The sequence below is a fragment of the Myxine glutinosa genome, chromosome 2, assembly GCF_964187855.1.
Source record: "Myxine glutinosa chromosome 2, kmMyxGlut1.1, whole genome shotgun sequence".
Taxonomy (NCBI): Eukaryota; Metazoa; Chordata; class Myxini; order Myxiniformes; family Myxinidae; genus Myxine; species Myxine glutinosa.
Window position 1 is genome coordinate 97,369,782 of NC_136262.1, and position 21,131 is coordinate 97,390,912.

Sequence of the window (21,131 nt, forward strand, 5' to 3'; positions counted from 1 at the left end):
TTTTCTTCCTTTATGAACCTATAATCCTTCTAGCCTTATGAACCTATGATCCTTCTCACTTCCATGTAATTTTTACCCTATTCCCCCCACTACCCCCTTAATGTAGTTCCTTAGACCACTCTGCTAATGAGCCTATAAATATATTATCTCTTTCTAACTTTTTTAAGAGTTCCATTCTCCTATAGAACTCATCCCCATCAAGTATATTTATAAAGTATACAGGTTCCTTAACCTTTTGTTGTGAAAGCATAAAGTGGTATGTTTCACGGAGGGTTCTTGTTTGACCTCCTCCTCTCCCACATACCATTTTAAAATTATAATATTTATTATCCGATTGATAACCATTAAAGTTCTCACTCCACTCTAATATATTTTTCTTCCCGCCCTCCATTACCCCACTTAACAAATGAATACGTTTATCCGTCTTGAGAACCTTCTGACCAGTGATTCTCTCAACCTCTTGAATCTGATATTTTTCACATTCGTTATGTTTTCCATTTATATACCAAGGTTGATTACACCTCCACTCTTTAGTCTGGTTGATACTTGGTTCTATCATTTATATAATAGTAAAAAAGGTGGCGGTAGCCCGTTAAAATCCCGAACCCCCCCCTTTTTAACTTATCACTTATATATATATCTTATCACTTATATATCTTATCACATATATCTTATCACTTATATCTTATCACTTATATCTTATCACTTATATACTTATATAACCATAAGGGAGACTATCAATTCCATTTTATAAAATAAACCTCATCATCAAAAGCCCCCAATGCTTTCTTATGTGTGGGCGGGGTCTGTGTGGGTGTGGTCTGTGTGGGTGTGGTCTGTGTGGGTGGGGTCTGTGTGGGCGGGGTTTGTGGGTGGGGTCTGTGTGGGTGTGGCTTATGATTTTTATTTATTTATTTAATTTTTTTTATTACTACTAATTAAATTAGCTAATCTGGGTGGATGAAAGTATGGATGGTTGTTGTTTAATGAATTATCAGTTTTGTTTTTTGTAATTCTTGTGAGTAAAATGAACCCAAGATTTCTTCCCAATTCATATCATATAATTTGTAAGTCCAAGGCATAGTATCCATTACATCAACGATTTTGAATAATTCATTAGTCCATCTCTTTGTATAACCTTTCTCAAAATGACTTTTCCATCTGTATATTCTTACAATATCACCAACTTTGAACTTGGGCTTTCTCAAATTAATCTCCTTTTCATATTCTAATTTTGTAAATGTTTCTGATGGTTTTGATTTTGTTGATGAATGAACTGTATTATTGTAATTATCTACAATATCCTGAATAAAATACACCCATTTTTGGGAACCGAGTTGTGTGAATTTTTTATATAATTTCTCTTTTAAAGTACGATTAAAACGCTCAATAACAACTGCTTTTCCTTCATTAAAGGTGCTGTATAATTTAATACCCTCCCCCTTAAGAAATTTCATAAATATTTTGTTATAGAACTCTGTTCCCTCATCGGTCCACAGTTTCTTTGGTTTTCTTTTACTTTTATTAAATATCTGTTGGAAGCAAAGGTGGGCGGTCCGCTTCGAAAGTCCGCTTATCCGCTTATCCGCTGCAGCGGACTAACGTTTTCGAAGCGGATAAGCGGATCGGAACAACCCCCGGAAACCGAAGCGGATAAGCGTAAGCGGACTATCGAAAAATTAAAGCGCATCGCGATTCGCCAAATCAGCTGTTAGCCTGAGCCGTTACTCTAGAATTGTGAATATTTATTTAAGTGAATAATAAGTGAAACCCTAACAACTCGGCTCTCGCCCAATCTCTTCCCGCTCGAGTTCCGTGATGCTTGGGTAACTCTATTTCTCAGGCATAACACGCCGCTCCCGAGCTCTGCCTCGGTCGAGCGCGTGTTCAGCTACGGGTCGGACATCCTCAGGCCTAAGAGGTCGGCCCTGGCTGCACCGAACTTCGAGGCCCTCGTCTTCATGAAGGGCAACCTCCAAATCCTCAAGAAGGCCCACGAGGTGGAGGAGGAAGACGAGGACTAGTCAACAGACTGCTAGTCTGTTGACTAGTAGACTCTCTTGTCAAAGAAAGGACGGGCAAATTGATTTTTCTTTAATGTAACTTGCATATATTAAAATTATATTTAAATTAACTGTAGAGTAGAGTAGAGTCGAGTGGAAAACTTTATTTCAATAAATTTTGAATAAATTTTATTTAAATAAAAATGTATATTTTTGATCTTAAAAGCTTTGTTTGTCTTTGTAGTAGTTAGAAATGGCTATTTAGGCTTAAAAAGCATTAAATTCCCTTTAGAAACGTCAAAAAAATCGCTTTAAAAACGTCGAAGCGCTTTTAAAAAATCGAATCGAAGCGGATAAGCGGATAAGCGGTAAGCGGACTAAGATTTTCGGCCGCTGAAGCGGATAAGCGAATCGGACTACACGGGCTGGCGGAGCGGATAAGCGGTAAGCGGACTTAAAATTTTCCGAATCGCGCCCACCTCTGGTTGGAAGGCTAACTTCAGAGTATAACCTCTCTTGTTTTTCAAAGGAACAACCCAAGCAAATCTACTCCTCAAATCAATAACGGTTAAAGCATACTTGTATCCCTTATCATTTTTTAGTTCGATTAAATCAGCGGACCATATGTGGTCGGTGTATTTAGAATAAACTTTCCTTCTTTTAAACTTTGTGATTATAGGTTTATGTAATTCATCAGCCAAAAGCTCCTCAGTCTTGATGACATCATGAGAGCCTAATAGTTTTTTGAGGGTGAATAACCAAGGCCAAGTTTCAATTTAGCATTTATCAAATTTCTCACAATAAACCTATCAACTTTCTCTCTCAACGTTGGATTTTGTATCAAAGACAAATTATACAACATTTCTCTGTCGGCTTTATGTTTTTCAGTCAATGTAGTGGTTTTCCCATAAGCAATATCATGCTTCATACACACTTCATCAACCCTATTTGTAGGTTTAGACCAAGGTTTAGGATTGTCAGCCTCATCTAATCTTTTATCCAAGTTTGTTCCTGGGCCACAGAAAGAATACCCTGGAAGGTGTAATTCCCCTGGAATTCCAGTTGTTGTAAATTTGCTACCTGACAAAAACTTTTGTATGTCTCCTCCACTTTTAGGAGAGATGAATTGACACTTTTTAGAGCCACACACTTGACATATTCCTTTTTGATAAACTCTATTATTTTTAGCTTTAACATAAGAGATATTTTTAGATTTAGTTTTCTTTTTACATTTGAGACAATAACTCATATTTATTTATGAGAAAAAGTTCTACATAGTGCCAAAACCTTTTTGGTTTTCAACATATACATTTCTATCTTGATTTTTAAAACATAAAGAATCCTTAGAAATGGCTTCACTCTCTCCTCCATTTATTTACAAATAAAACGAACTAAAGTCAATAACACCAACATCATCAACTATATGTTGTATATCTGCGCTCTGAATTCATTATAGCAAATTTAAAAACCAATAAGTTCGGAAGAGTCATTAATTCTTTATTTTCCTCTTCAGTGCGTTGAGATTTATTTATTTGCCGTAATACCTTCAATCTTTCATTAATCTCAGGAATGGTCATATTTTTATATTTTTCCACCCTCTCTCTTTCCTCCCTCTCCTCCTCCTTTTTCTCCCTTTCATCCTTCTCCTTTTTCTCCCTCTCCTCCTTCTCCTTTTTCTCCCTTTCCTCCATCTCCTTTTTCTCCCTTTCCTCCTTCTCCTTTTTCTCTCTTTCCTCCTTCTCTTCTTCAACTCCTTCCTCATCCCTTGCTACCCTTGAGTTTGAACCCCAAAGAATATTATACATATACTCATCTGGATTTTGAGATATTCTTGTATCTATAATTATTTTTCTCATAATAGGATACCAATAAGATTTGTTGACGATTTCTAAAAGAGTTTTATATTTCATAACTTTGAGAAGTTCATTTTTATTTAATATTTTAAACAAGTCTCTATTTGTGGGTTTAACAATATCAGTATAAGGCCAGTTTTTAATGACAAAATTCCCATGTATATGCTCCAAATCATAAGGTATGTAATACCGAGCACCCTTTTCTTGTAGGTATCCTTGAATACAAAAATTATAATTCTCTTGTAGTCTTCTTCCTGCCATTTATGTATCAGAAATATATGTGAGATTAATATTATGACAGGTAATACCACCCCATCTTCCCACTACCAAATCGGTTTGTATTCCTCGGCTTTCTATCCTTATCTCATTACCTTCCTTCTTTGTCATGCGAACCATCGCTATACTATCATATATTTTTCTTTTCTTAAAATCACGTATTTGTTGTTTACTAATTGTACTTCCACATAAATCCTTATCTTCACCAAGTGGATAATATTCTTCTTTACGAGACTGATTTAAATCATGTAGGTCTTCTATGTTTATTGAAAAAGACCAATTATACCCTAAATCAGGCATATCATACCCCCATTTATTAATTCGCATATTAACTAAATGTCCTTCTTTATAAAATTCAATTGTAAGCAGGTAGTTAAATTCAATGAGGAAAGGTGTATGGTCAGTATAACCAGGTGTTGTGGTTGTAAATTTTACTTGTTTAACAAAACGTGCTGTTTTCTTTAAAAATATATATTGTGATAAATCACTTAATCTAATTAAGTCATTCGCATCTGTAGGGTTTGGATAATTGATTAATTTATAAGTATTCTTCATATTAATATTTTTACTTACACTATATTTTTGTCGTTCAGCCTGTGCCTTTGTATAATAATTTGATAAATCAATATCCTGAGAGGATTTTCCAAAGATAGAACCATCTTTTCCAACATAAGTCATTTATATTAGATTAAAAATGATATCATAAAAATTTTCATTATTGTTGAGTTGAAATAATACATATAAACATAATTGACCACAACATTTAGAATTAATTTCTTGAACTTGAAATGTTTGATAAACACCATTCTGTAAGAATTGTATTACTTCAACAGGTGGTGGCATACCATAACTATCAAAATAATATTTATCCTGACTATTATGAATACAAACCCAATGAGAACCATTCTGTGTGTCTAAATTCATAATAATATTCTTTGTATTCTTATTTATATGTATTAATTCATCTCTCATACAAATAACCACATTATCAATTTTTAGTGTTTTACAATACTTAGCTAGTTCTATATTTGACGTTGTATTCTTTCCAAATTGTTTAAACCATTTATCCATTTATTTATGAGAAAGATACAATCCATTACCCCGTTTAGTTAGTTTAACACCCGCTTGAGCGATAGAGGAAAGCATATCTCCAACTAACAATCTAGCTTTATCAGGTAGACTTTCAAGTTTTTGAGCAAAATCTACAATTACACCACTTCCACTAATTTGTTTCTCCAACTCCTTGTTATGTCTTTCCAATTCTTTTTGAGCTTTTAGTTGTGCCTTCCTTTCGTTAGCAGTTTTTATCGCTGCTGAAATACCACCAGTCAATGCTCCCGCCGCACTTAAACCAGCAAATAAAGGAATTAGAAATGGGAGAAATCCTCCTCTTGACTCGTCTATTGAATATTTCTTTAACATAGGTTTTGTCATTTTAATTTTAAGTGATCCAGCATCATTTAGTGTTTTCACCTGCTCTCTTGTGAGTAAAACATCAATTCTTACTGCTCCTTTTCTTTGAAACTAGGGCATGCCCGTACTATATCTATATCTAAAATTATATCCCCCCCCTCTATTTACATGAAATGGTTTGGTCCAAAGCGAACGGCTTGCGAGTGGTGACAATCCCCCCCCTCTATTTACATGCAATGGTTTGGTCCAAAGCGAACGGCTTCCGGAGTTTGGTAAAGAAATCGCCATCGCGTGCACAAACGCGCAGGAAAGCGAATGAATCGCAAATTCGTTTTTATTAGTTGTAAAACATAGTTTAACGCCAACATAGTTTGCAAACGTGAAATAAATGAATACGCTCTCAAATGTGCCATCCGAGGCAGAGTGTGCCCGCCACGTTCGGCACACGCGATCGTTCGCTGCTCTCTGATTGGTTGAATCGTTTTTTGGACATAGCTCGGTAAGTAATTGTCCGATTAATATGAAACCTTGAAAAGGCACATCCTCGGGTCCCCAGCAATATACCTGGCAAGTTAAAAGTATATCGGACCCGTGGTTGTCGAGAAACAGCGGTCACAGACAAACGTACAGACGTACAGACAGACAGACAGGGATTACTGGAATTATAGATAGATGTATTAACATTAATAATACAAGGCTTTTGATTTTGAATACAAGATGTTAATTTATCAAGATTGATTTGATTAACATATACCCCTACCATTTATTTATGAGAAAAAACCTATGTGATATTAATCATAACACCATTATCTGTATTAATCTGTAATTCTGTTTCCTCCAAAAGCAAACAATAAGCATCAACTTCTTCATTCTCTCCTCTTTCAATGTATAGAGAAGTATCCACTCTATTAGACTTTATAGTTTCCTTTTGAGAACTCAGGTCAATTGTGTAGATTGTATAAAGTTTTTGAAACGCAACCATATCCAAAATAGGTTCATTATTACCGTTGCTTTCACACACCTTTTGGTAAGACTTGTAGGCTTCCGCATAATCATTTTTTTCCCAATCAATTTCCAATCTATCTCGCGGATAAAATGTCCCATCAAGAGAAACCCGAAGTTGTTTCACCTTAGCATTATCACTCAGGGCATTATTCTTATTAGTACCGTCCTCTCCATCTGGTTTCTTAAAAATGAGCCATAGGTATCGTGGCTTTCCTTCAAGAACACCCAAATTCCAAGTGTAGGTAGTGTGTTCCAGTTTAACGTGTTGACATCTTCTTTTAAGGTATGATACATTTAGCGGTTTCTTTGAGTTAAGTCTTCTATTTAACATCTCTTCCGTTTTAAGATTAGGAGTATATTCACTGATATACCAACACAAATCATTAATAACAAATTTATTATTTTCTCCAAAAGCATTTTCATCCCCAAAAAGCAACCTATTTACATTATCATTCCTTTGTAGTTGAAATCTAATTTTAAGCCCATACAAAACTTTATCATAATCACAAAATCCAAATATACCTTTCAGAGGTACTGCTACCGTAAAACTATTCTCTGCTTTTGTATCATCATTATACATTGACTTCCTTTGACTATAACCAGGGTCAGCATTTGTTCCCGTTGACATATCAGGAATAAAACCTTCAACAGCTCCCTTACCCATTCTATCACTAAACGAATATAGTGTAAATTTCATCATTTCAGATATAGCAGAGACATAATCAACCGCTTCAACCTCTTGTGTTCCAATATACAGGCGGACACTATCAAACATTTTCCAGAAGAAATCATTTACGAGTGTAGCATTAGTATTATTCGCAGCCTTAGTGAATTTAAATTTACACAGCAAGAAACTATCAGCTATATTCAAGTAAGTTTGTTGATTATTTATTTCAAAACTTTTTGTTCCGTTTGAATTCCAGTCTGTTCCTGTTATAGCATTTACCTTAAAATAGTCTTCCTTTTTAGTAGAGTTTGAAATGATAATCGTATCATCCAAATCATAGATACTATCAATCGCTTCCATACTTGTATTTATATAGCATTAAAATCGTTGAAACCCTGACCCAAGTATTTTAATGATTTTTTGTTGTTCTTGTGAAGATAGTTGAGTTTTACCTTTTTTAATTTCTTTGATTGCTTGTAATTTATGAGACTCCTTTTGAGCATCTTTTATACTCTTTATAGCACCCGCAACTGAGCCCACGGCTGAAGCAGTTGAACCAATTAGGTCTTTATGTTTAAGGATGGTTGAACCAATACCCATTAGAGTATCAATTATCCCATCTCCTTTATTTCTAAATTGATGTCCCACACCCCGTTGTCTCTTTGGTTTATAGTATCCTCTCCCAAGAAACATACCTTCACCCTTATAGTATGGTGAAAGGAACATCCCATCCCCTGTAATTATTTTATATTTTCCCAACTCGTGTTTTCTCACAATAACCATTATTTATTTATTGAAAAACTTCACGTAGGTGAATTCTGATGGATATAATTTCATCATTAAAGGATATCATACGATTATCTTGATCGGTTATCCTAAAATTTACTCTGTATATGGTTTTTCCTGACACAGGTAAATAGACAAGATTTTTTGGTTCCATATTAAATTTATAACCAATCGGGGTTGAGTATGCGCTGAATGAAAATATTGTATTTGTTCTTATTCCATCGTTATAAGCACCATCAATCAAATCACAATGAATTAATACTGAATTTATACCGGAGGATATTTGAATGACATTATCACTGTAAAACGTTCCGTTAGTTTCAACCTTTTTTGAAGAGAAACCCAATAGCTCTCTAAACGATTTTTCAATGGTGAAATCAACTTTATAATTATTTTTAAGTTTAATAGTTGATTTTGAAGTGTGTTTTTGAATATCTATTACAATATTTTTTGGTTCATCACCTTTTTCTTTCATAAGGCGAGAGACTTCTGAAGATATTTGAGAAATCTCGTAAGCACCGGGTGAAACGGTTATAGTTTTATATCCACTTCCTGGATTATAACTAAACTTGTTGTTTTTCTCTGTGATATTAAAAAGGGTATTGTAAGTCTCCATTGACAACAAAGAAGCCTCATATTCTTTTTTGGGGTCAAGTTGTAGTGGGTAAGGGAATGAAGCTGTGTAATCACTCGTTGTGAAATTAAAACTAAGAATTGTGCTTCTCATCTTATTTAATATCTAATAAAATATCTTTGTATTGACATTTATTAATTATTTTCATATTCATCAACTGATCTAAAATGGCGGATGCTTCATTAAAACAATTGTTGTTTCCAGCCTTCTTACTACCTAACAACAATAATAACCTATTAACTAATTGTGATGGGTCATTTGGAAGAAAACTAACACCCGAACCAAGCTTACTTAAAGCATCAATAATATGTTTCTCCTTCTCATTCTTCTTACTTTTACCAGCAACAGAAACTCCATAATCAAGTGCGTTTAGCAACTCAATATACTCTCTATCTTCCTCTCTTTCCATATCAAGCGGTTCATCAAAATAAGGTGAATTAGAATGTCCATCTTTTGTTAGAAGAAACATTAATCTTGGGGTTAATTCAACATTTGGTTGGTCAGAACTTAAGAACACCAATTTATCATTAAATATCAATAACTTTTCTTTCACAAGATGGAACTGTGCTGGTTCTTCTGTTGGAATGAGACCTGCTCTGGTTTTTGAACCCTTCAAATATTCATTGTTTTGAAGAGCTTCTACAATATAATTGGAAAGTTTATTTACCTTCTCAAGATGCCGAAATAATCCTTCATCATCATATTCTAATTCTCCAAGTTCTTGCTCTGTCATTTGACTAAAATCTTTGAGCATTTGAAATTTTTTTGGAGTAAATTCTACCGTGGGAACTGTAGGTGAAATCGTTTGTTGAGTTTTTAAAAGTGGTTTAAAAAATTTCTCTTGTTTTCTTTCAAAGGCTTCTTCACCAGTTAGTTTCTGTCTCCTTTTCTTCTTTATGTCTTCCTGTTGCTTTACAACTTTTGAAACCAACTCTTGATGTTCTTTAAACTTTCTTACTCTTTCTTCGGTATTCATTTTCTGTATTTATTTATTGAAAAATATCATTTAGTATCTCATCTTGTTTCACAACAATATATTTATATTTTCCAATCGTGTGTTTCATATTATTTTCAAATTCCTTCTTACTACGTAATGTAGAACAATTATCTCTCCAAAAATTATTTGTATCTATTGAATTTAACTTAAATAAAATAAAAGTATTAGCATTGTTTCTTATTGAGCGCCGAGGGAGTTGAAAATATGACTGACTAAGATAAATACAATTACAAGAAGAATGTCTCCCTCTTGTATAGTAGCTATCCATTACTGTTTGGTTTCTCTCATTAACACAATCATCAAAGATAACGAGGTTCTTTTTTGATTTATCTAAATCTTGAGGTGAAGGTATATCATCCGTATTATCACTGAGAATACAAGTTATGGGTTTTGGTTTTGATTTTGATTTCTGTGTATCACAAAATAATTGTATTATATCATCAATATTATAATCATTTAGTTTGTTTTGAAGTTTAAATAAACCGATAATGTCTTCCTTTTTAAGACCCGCATTAAAACCCTGTGAGAGTAGTTGATACTCAGGTTGAAAACTTGACTTTGTAAAAATTATTAAATTATCATAATCTAAAAAATTAGGACTAAGGAGCATCTTTAAAAGTAAACAGGTTTTTCCACATCCGCTTGAACCGACTATTAGACATCTCAATGAATTTGGAAGATTTTTATGGTTATTAAATTTTATCTTATTTTCCCAAACAGGTAAAAAATCATTCATTTATATATTTGGAAAACAAGTCATCTAACTTTTTTTGAGTTTTTTGAGAAACTCTATATTTTATCCTGAGTTCAGGTTTAATTTCAAAATAATCCATTATTTTGTTTATATAGTATCTTGTATTAACATTTCCATTAAAATTATTTTGAATAATAAATATCATTAAACCCTTATACATTTCCTCAATACAAATAGTCTCTTCCCTTGTAAGAAATGGTGTATTATCACCATAATACTTAACATTCATCTCTCTTATTAATCTTGTAAAGTAATTCATTTTTGGTTCTAATTTAAAAGAGTTATATATTTTTCTATATTTTTTATTATCATTAATTAGAAGATAATCACAGAAAATACATTGTTTATATGCTTCTGATTCTGTATTAAGCCCCACTCTACCACAAGCCGGACAATTCTCTAATTTATCATATGGAGAGTCTGGAAATTCTAAATATCCTTCAGAATTTATCATATTTATAAAGTAAAATTATACTTAAAACAAAGTGCCTTTTTTAGAGGCTTTTTTAAAGATGAAACTGTGCTTAAAGTAAAACACCTTTGAGCTTTTCAACTCGTTTTATGTATATAACTTTACTTAAACTAAACGCAAATTTATTAGCTAATAAATACAATGTTTCAAAACACAAAAGACAAATTTCAATCAATCTCTACTTCGGTGGAAGATATAGAAAAATATGTCAAAGATGTTAAATTGAACAAAGATAAATATGGAAATTTTTGGATTAAACCCATAATGGAGAATAACATGTGTCCTTTTATTAAATTTACAGGACAAGCTATGTTAATTAATAACTCTATTAAAGTAAATTTGACAAAAGTTTCTCCACTACTACTAACAATTTACTCAAAGCTTGAAAAGGTCATTGATAAAGAAGCTTTGAAAATGAATGATAAGACCATCAACGATTCTAGAGGAAACATTTGTATATTCTTTAATAGACCCAAAGATGTGGGTGAAATTAATAATATGAATATTAGTGGTGAACTATCATTCCGTACTCTGATTATTAGAGATTATTTGAAAATAACATTTAATGTAAAAAATATTGTGGTTATTAGTTCTAATGAAAGAAAATATATAGATATTGATGGAAGTTTAATGGTATGTAAATGAGTGATATTAACAGTCAATACTCTGAGAGTTATTATACTGAGAGTCTAGGATCTGAAGATAGTTATGATACTAATAGTTTGTGTTCAAATGATAGTTATGAGAGTAGCTTTATTGATGACTCAGATAGTGAAATTGAAATTGATGAACTAGAGTATCTAAACTTTCTGGCTAATACATAGACGCTTTACTTTAAGTAAAGTTATATACATAAAACGTGTTGAAAAGCTCAAAGGTGTTTTACTTTAAGTAAAGTTATATACATAAAACGAGTTGAAAAGCTCAAAGGTGTTTTACTTTAAGTAAAGTTATATACATAAAACGAGTTGAAAAGCTCAAAGGTGTTTTACTTTAAGTAAAGTTATATACATAAAACGAGTTGAAAAGCTCAAAGGTGTTTTACTTTAAGTAAAGTTATATACATAAAACGAGTTGAAAAGCTCAAAGGTGTTTTACTTTAAGTAAAGTTATATACATAAAACGAGTTGAAAAGCTCAAAGGTGTTTTACTTTAAGTAAAGTTATATACATAAAACGAGTTGAAAAGCTCAAAGGTATTTTACTTTAAGTAAAGTTATATACATAAAACGAGTTGAAAAACTCAAAGGTGTTTTACTTTAAGTAAAGTTATATACATAAAACGAGTTGAAAAGCTCAAAGGTGTTTACTTTAAGCACAGTTTCATCTTTTAAAAAGCCTCTAAAAAAGGCACTTTGTTTTAAGTATAATTTTACTATATAAATAAATATGATCAAAGCAACGTATTGCGATGTTTGTGAACAAGAATATAAACAATACAAAAGACACCTTAAAACTAACAAACACACATTTAATCTACTTCACCTACTATCTCCTATTCAGAAGGAAACAAAACACTGTTCTGCATGTAATAAAAATATCCTCAAGAAAGGCTTCGAAATACATCTTAAAACAATTCTACATTTATCAAATTTTATCACAACTAAAAACTCTGATGGCGCATTCAAAGAACATATTAAAATAAGAGTCTTTAACTTCAAACCTCCTGAACCAGAGTCTATAGTTGATGCTGTAGAAATAGTTAAACCTGCTGTTCAAACGTTGATTGAAAAAACACTAAAAGAAATGAAACCACTTAAATTTTATATGGGAGTAAAATTAGAAATGACAAAGGACGAAGGAGTTATAGATACACCATACATGAGAACTGAGCCACACTTTATATCTTCATATCAAGATTTTAAAACATCAGGAGTCTATGATGAACTTATTAAACAAGAGCAAGATGTGGATAATTCAATCGTAGGAAGTGGATTCAATATAGGAAAAATTATTTACATAGACATTCATATTCTTAAATCAGATCCTCTAAAAGCTTCTTCCTACATTGATTTACCCAGTGTTATCAAAAATAGAAAAGCAGTTATCAATATCAAAAATAAAGACAATAAATGTTTTCTCTGGTCTATTCTAGCACACTTACATCCTCCACATTTTCATGATGAAAGAGTATCTCATTATAAAAAATATGAGAATACATTAAATACGAAAGATCTAAAGTTTCCGATGGCTTTAAATGATATTCCTAAATTTGAAAAGATAAATAATTTATCAGTTAATGTTTATGGTCTAACAGAAACAAACAGCATTCAGGTTTTAAAGCTTTCTGACAATTGTAAACAAACTCATATTAATCTTCTATATTTTAATTCAGAGGAAAATTCACATTATACATACATTAAAGATATTGCTAAATTAATAAAACCACAAGTATGTAAAAGAACAAATAAAATATATATTTGTTTGCGTTGTCTTAACTTCTTCCATACACAAGAAAGATTAGATAAACATTCAAATTATTGTGGTGAACATAAATCAACGGTAATCAATATGCCTAAAGAAGGCTCAAATATCACATTCAAAGATGAAAAGAAAAAGATCAAACATCCATTTGTTATATATGCTGATTTTGAAAGTATTCTAGAAAAAATAGATACTGCTTCTCCAGATCCAAAAGATTCATACACAAATAAATATCAAAAACATACTCCTTGCGGTTTTTGTTATTATATCAAATCATCCGTTGGTGATAAATATAACAAGTTAGAGGAGTATAGAGGCTCAAATACCCCAGAGGAGTTTGTGAAACGACTAGAAAAAGACTGTGTCCGATTAACCAAGATAATGAGAGAAACTAATAAACCAATGTCCTTGACGAGTGAACAGAAAAGGGAATTTAGAAAAAACAATGTTTGTCATATTTGTGAGGAAAAAATTGGTGAAGGTCTAAAGGTTAGAGATCATTGTCATCTCACTGGTAAATATAGAGGTCCAGCTCATCAAAGTTGTAATATTAATTATCAACTCCCCTCTTTCATTCCTGTCTTTCTTCATAACAATGCTCATTATGATACACATCTATTTATTAATGAACTTTCAAAGACATCTGGACACATTTCAGCAATTCCTAACACAGATCAGAAATACATTTCATTCACAAAAACAATTCACACATCTCCTATTACTCATATCAGATTTCTTGATACATTTAAATTCATGGCAAGTCCATTGGCTAACTTGGTTCAAAATCTAAAAGAGTTTCCATGTCTTTCAGAGTATTTTTCAGATAAAGATTTTCTAACACAAAAGGGAATTTACCCCTATGACTATATGGACTCATTTGAGAGATTCAATGAAACACAACTTCCTTTAAAAGAAAATTTTGATAACAAATTAAACAACAGTCATATATCTGATAAAGATTATGTACACGCACAAAATGTTTGGGAAAAATATAACATCAAGAATCTTGGTGAGTATCACGATTTGTATCTCAAAACTGATGTGCTTTTATTGGCCGATGTATTTGAAGCCTTTAGATCTGTTTGTCGCACTGGATATGGATTGGATCCTGCTCACTACTACACAGCACCTGGATTGGCTTGGAGTGCGATGTTGAAAATGACAAAACAAGATTTGGATTTGATAACCGATGTCGATATGCTTTTGATGATTGAAAAGGCAAAAAGAGGTGGAATTTCACAAGTATGCTCGAGCAGATACGCAAAAGCAAATAACAAATATCTTCCAAATTATGATTCAACGAAAGAGAGTTCTTACTTGATGTACTATGACGCAAACAACTTGTATGGCTGGGCAATGTCTCAAGCTCTTCCTTATGGGAAACTAAGATGGGTAAAGGAAAAAGACTACACAAAGGTTTTACAAGATGTATGTATCTCTACACAAAAAGAATTGGATGATTCAAAGGTTGGTTATTATTTTGAGGTCGATTTAAAATATCCTGAAGAACTTCATATCAAACATAAAGATCTTCCATTTGCTTGTGAGAAAGAAAGTCCAAAGAAAGAATGGTTGAGTGATTATCAACGATCGTTTGATATAGGTGAATCAACAGAAAAATTACTTACTACATTATATAACAAGAAAAATTATGTACTACACCAAAGAAATTTGCGACAATATTTATCAAAAGGTCTAAGAGTAGAGAAGATCCACAGGGTTCTAAAGTTCAATCAAAGTCATTGGTTAAAGGGGTACATTGATTTTAATACACAAAGAAGAACAGAGTCAAAAACAGATTTTGAGAAAGACTTTTATAAATTGATGAATAATGCGGTCTTTGGTAAGACCATGGAGAATGTGAGGAAAAGACAAAATATCAGACTAGCAACATCTTGGGAACAAGCATCAAAATTAATTAATAGACCGAGTTTTACTAGAGCTGAGGTCTTTACTGAGAACTTTTGTGCGATCCATTTGGTTAAAGAGAGTATTGAAATGGACAAACCTATTTACATTGGAACATCAATTCTTGACTTGTCAAAGTCATTAATGTATGATTACTTTTATATTAATCTAAAATCAAAGTATAAGGATAATGTGTCATTGTTGTATATGGATACTGATAGTTTTATTTTGAAAATTAATACTGATGATGTTTATTCAGACATGAAAAAGGACATTAATATCTATGATACAAGTAATTACAGTCCAGAGAGTGAGTTGTTCTCTTCTAAAAATAAAAAGGTGATTGGAAAGTTCAAGGATGAATTGGGAGGAAATGTTATGAGTGAATTTGTGGGATTGAGGTCGAAGGCTTATGCTTATAAATACATTGTGAATAACGTTGAAAAGACTGATAAGAAGTTAAAAGGTGTAAAGAAAAATGTCATTAAAGAAACAATAAACTTTAACGATTATTATAACTGTTTAACAACAAAGAAAGAAGAGTTTAGAAAGATTAATGGAATAAGAAGTTATAAACATCAATTATATTCAGAAGAGGTGAATAAGAAAGCATTGGGGGCTTTTGATGATAAGAGGTTTATTTTAGAAAATGGAATTGATAGTCTCCCTTATGGTTATATAAGTATATAAGATATATATATATATAAGTGATAAGTTAAAAAGGGGGGGGGGTTCGGGATTTTAACGGGCTACCGCCACCTTTTTTACTATTATATAAATGATAGAACCAAGTATCAACCAGACTAAAGAGTGGAGGTGTAATCAACCTTGGTATATAAATGGAAAACATAACGAATGTGAAAAATATCAGATTCAAGAGGTTGAGAGAATCACTGGTCAGAAGGTTCTCAAGACGGATAAACGTATTCATTTGTTAAGTGGGGTAATGGAGGGCGGGAAGAAAAATATATTAGAGTGGAGTGAGAACTTTAATGGTTATCAATCGGATAATAAATATTATAATTTTAAAATGGTATGTGGGAGAGGAGGAGGTCAAACAAGAACCCTCCGTGAAACATACCACTTTATGCTTTCACAACAAAAGGTTAAGGAACCTGTATACTTTATAAATATACTTGATGGGGATGAGTTCTATAGGAGAATGGAACTCTTAAAAAAGTTAGAAAGAGATAATATATTTATAGGCTCATTAGCAGAGTGGTCTAAGGAACTACATTAAGGGGGTAGTGGGGGGAATAGGGTAAAAATTACATGGAAGTGAGAAGGATCATAGGTTCATAAGGCTAGAAGGATTATAGGTTCATAAAGGAAGAAAATCATAGGTTCATAAGGCAAGAAGGATCATAGGTTCATAAGGTGAGAAGGATTATAGGTTCATAGAGGGAGAAATAGAGGTGTTTATGATTTTTGAAAAAGACAGGGGGTAAATGACATTAGATAGGGATTTCCCATGTTAAACGGAGGTGTCCCAGAAGCAACATTTATCACCTACTGACGGGTGTGGGTGTGTGACGAGGACGAATTAATTTGATTTTGGCGAAGATTCACGTCTGGATCCAAGAATTTCTAAAGTGATTTTTCACCATTGAGTGATCGGGCCAAAAACGATATATAGTACGATATTTCAAAAAGTTATGGACGGGTTATTATGAAATTTGGTGATGAGTTGGTCGGTGATAAGAACAAGCTGATTTGATTTTGGTTAAAGTCAGGGTGAATATCCGGCCTATCAGTGGGATGCCAACCATAAACTGTTCAGCCTGGCAGAAGTATGTGCTCTACCGAGTCTGTTCCAGTTATGTTGTATTCCCAGTCTTTTTTCCCCATTTACTTGTCAGAGACTTTATTTAATTTACTAATTTTTTTCCTCCATTTTCTTTTTGGGGAATCCAGGCTCACAGAGCAGCTTGTATACAATTTTTATTGTGTAAAATTAGAATAATGGACAGATGCATGCAGAATATGGACTTTCAATCATTGCTTTCATTGGCTGATACCATTTGACCATATAATAAAGGTGTAACATTGTGGGCGAACACTGTTCTCGGTATTCTTATTCAGACTTTGGATTATCCTTCTCCACACCTTCTCATGTTCCATACAGGCATTTTCTCAATTTGTTTCCACACTAAGACAACCTAACGTTGATGGGGAAACTGAAGGCTGGATGTGCTGTGGCCAGACATTTTCGCGCAGGTCTGACATCAACAAACATGTGGGGACTACACACGCTGCCACCGTTGCCACCTGTGCTTTGAAGCTCGGCCAAATGCAAGGCCACCAAACTGACCCGATATCAAGCGATGGTGACAACACTATCAAGGTTTGTGGTGACTGCCAGGGCATAGGATGTTGCTTTGGCAATGAGGGTGCTTTTATGGACTATCGGTACAAACGTAGCAGCAAAAGTACTTGCAATGATTGTGCTGCCAAAAAGTGGTTCCCTGTTTGTTGTGAACAGTCTGCACATTGCGGATGTTGCCATGGGCACGATTGTTACCACAGCAGTTGCTTTTCTGGACGTTGCAATGAAAGCCAAAAGCCACTTTTCTGGACGGTGGAACGCTGTCTTGTGAACAGTTGTGATGCGACAGACACATCACTTGATGACCTAAGAAGTGGGCTTCTGCATCCCCTGCTGCCGGACAGCTTGCATGACATGACCAGGTGAAGTACAACTCCAATTATGGTCGCAAGATTCACACACACACTGGTTGCTCCCCTATTTCTCCAGATGTTACCTATCGGACACACACTTCCTCACACCCCAAATCACTTGTATCCTTTCCTGATAATTATTGGTGTTGTTCGATGAACGGTGTTCGACGTTCGACCTGACCCAATGGAGTAATGATAACTTTTCATCTCCAACCGCCACAACTTCGTTCTCTGTGGTCTACCATTCCCTTGTCCCCTCCCAGCTTTGATGAATCCATTTAGGAAGTTCTTATTTCAAAAACTGGATTCCTTGATGGCCTCTCACCAAACCTCTTTTCTGAATCTGTGGCGATTTCTACTGCCGCCCCTCTTCCCCTGGTTGTTTTCAGAGAGCCAACAAGATGCTTCTGTGTTTGGCAATTCATCAGGACAATATTGGCGTGGCTTGTATTCTAAGCTCTCGTTATAGACCAGTATGTCATCCCATTGGTTTTGAAAAATCGACAGAGCCTGGAACTCCTTCGTCAACATACTGCTTTTCTCCCTTTCATTAGTTCATGCCTTAATACCTCCAGCTCTCTTGTTCAATATGCCGGTGCTGGTACAGTGATGTGTGTGGGGAGACAGTAACTAAACAAGCTTGTCCTCCTCATCTGGCAGGTAACCCCCTCAGATGGAAACCGATGGTCCCTCCACATAACGGGCCACATGCTTATCACTGCATTGGCCAGAGCTCAACATCAAGCTCACCTGGACAAATTTCTCAAGTCTCTCACTATCGTCCAAGCTATGGTGGCAAATGGTCCAACCCCTACCCATCCCTCATCAGGTTCTGCTTGCTACAGCATGTAACTTGTCCAACTAAGATAGAGACGTCCCGAGTCAATAATAAGACCTCAGAAGCTGGACCCAATGGTATTGGTGCTCCAACCCTCAAAATATTTGCTTTTTTCCCAGCTTGTACTTTTATTTGCAAGTCATCAGAAATTTACCTGCCTTCCCATGTCAAAAAAGCTACCCATGTCACCCCATGGATATAAACACTGCCAAAGACTGATGCCGTCAACTGCAAATCAGTTGGCCTTCTCTCAATCAAAATAAAAACGATTGCTGTCGGCCTTGAGGTTACAGCTGACCGGCTACTTTATAATAGTATAAATAAGATTTGTTTTGTAGAGATGGCCAGCCAGTCCATAGTATGCTAGATTGAACTCAAAGTTGCAATACGTAAGTTGCATGGTAATACGTCTGGTAGTGTGGCTTCACTGTGCCAATCTTAGGAGGCATGTCTTAAACTTTAGAGCATCCTGTGTGATGCCTCAACCTCCAGCCACAGGACGATGTGACTTCATTACTAAATGGATACTGATACCAAGTGCTTCTCGTGAACGTAGATTGGTAGTTGCAATGTTAACAATCAATTTAAAGGTTTGATAGAAATGTGGAAGGCGAAACTCGGTTTGTTTAGAATTATCCTGAACATGACGCCAGGTTGGAGAAACGTTTTAAATGGCATGCACCTCTTTCTCTCTCATGTTCCAGGAAAGAAGGTGTTGTTCTCCTGTTTTATTACTACTGTGACTTGGCTGATCCCTGGGTGGCAAAACTCTGGCAGGTTAACCTTTGTAAACATCTCGGACTCACTGGCAAGGTGAATTTTCTTGCGTGACGAGCAGATGCATCTTGAATGATGGTCTTTCTACTACTAATACTTTATTGACCCCATCTTACCTTGTTGTGGGGTTGGCCACAAAAGGAGTGTCTTTTTACTGGGTGTTAATGAGGTCAGAGTGATTGTATATTGTTTTCTCATCCATATTAATTTGAGAGCGAATGTTTTTCTTACTTAAAAGAGGAAAATATGAGGGTAGTGTTGGGAGTTTTCTTTTAAGAAACGTTTTTCCTGAAGATAATTGTTCCTGGACTTTTTGAGTTTTATTTTACATTTATAACCTTGCACACATATGCAGTTAATGTCAGTCAAATTGGTAATCCTCACTATAATTAATGGAGCAGTGTGTGTTGTGTTTGTTGTGCTACTCCTCCTACAGTTCTGGGCCGATTACATCCAGACTTGCTACAAAGGATGAACATGACCTCAGTTAGTGCATCGGGGTGTTTTAGAGGTGAACGCAAAATCTCTATGTGAATGTGTATCATGTAGCGCCACCTCCAGGTGGAAGAGGGTATTACAAGTTCCACCCTTTATAGTATGGTACATTATTCCTGTCCCCACGTTTTTCAGTGCAGTGAGGAGTTTTGAATTACAAGCAGTAGGCATGTTTTTGCTTCATGCACGTAGTCCGGGTTATTATATAAATATTTTTGGAGCGATTCGGGCAGCTGTCAGTTGCCTACACACCGCCAAAAATAAAGGTCTGTGTCAGAAGAACGTGCTGCATGCTTGGAACAAGATCACCTGTAGGGCAGGTACTCTGCTAATAACCATAAAACATTGACTATTAACAACCGATTTTAAATATAGAAAATTAAATCAATCCAACCTCTTCTTTTTCCTTTACCCCTCGACCTCCCTAGATTTTATAACTCATTTGCTACAATGCACGGATTTCTCATTGCATTTGGTTCTAAATGCCATTTCTTTGTTTCAAAATTAAAGTTTAAATAATATTAACTGTCGTATGCATTTTGCTTTCTGTCACATGATCGATAATTGCGCCTCTCCTCGGCATCCTGCCATGTCATCTCTCAAACCATAAATACAGTACTAAAGCGCGGCGTTACGCGCGCTGCTTGCGAGCAAGGAGGAAGCGGACAAGCGGTAACTTATAAGCGTCTTTATTTCAGGAGCTCACTGTAACACTCGCGCGCTCCGGGCTGCGCGCCCGGTGTATATCATGAGGCCACGCCTACCCCTCGGGCGTGGCCACCGCCCACTTGGTGCGCGGAATGATGTCACCACGCCAGTGGGCTTTTGTGTCCGCCACACGCGCCTCCCCAGAATTCCCGCGCACCTGGAGGGCCAATTTGCGGGGCAGACGAATGACCCGGCCGAAGCGCCCCCTGGCGATCGGCGGCGTCCGGGGTGCAGGGATGCCAGGTGGGATGCCCCTGGCTGCCCCTGGGATGGGTGCAGGACCGGGTGGCGGCGGGGCTGGGCGGTGCCGGGGGTCCGCCCGCAGGGGGGCGGCCCCGCCGTGGGGGTCGGGCCACTGGCGGTGGATGGTCCACGTCGAGGTGGGCCGGCTTGAGGCGGTCCACCGAAACGCGGTCAGGAGTACCGCCGATGTCCAGGGTGAA

The 21,131-nt window shown here is 35.2% G+C and overlaps 1 protein-coding gene across 5 annotated transcripts in view; it reads left to right on the forward strand.

Moving 5' to 3' along the window:
* TSTD2 (thiosulfate sulfurtransferase like domain containing 2) overlaps window positions 1-21,131 on the forward strand; it is a 47,449-nt gene that overhangs the window by 5,800 nt on the left and 20,518 nt on the right. For 3 of the 5 annotated variants that reach the window (XM_078771323.1, XM_068107691.2, XM_068107694.2), the window contains 3 exons: window positions 17,317-17,535; window positions 17,674-17,879; window positions 19,413-19,521. In XM_078771323.1, coding sequence (XP_078627449.1) covers window positions 17,317-17,535; window positions 17,674-17,879; window positions 19,413-19,521 — 534 coding nt within the window. The remainder of the gene's footprint in view (window positions 1-17,316; window positions 17,536-17,673; window positions 17,880-19,412; window positions 19,522-21,131) is intronic. The other 2 variants (XM_068107695.2, XM_068107692.2) reach the window with 2 other exon arrangements.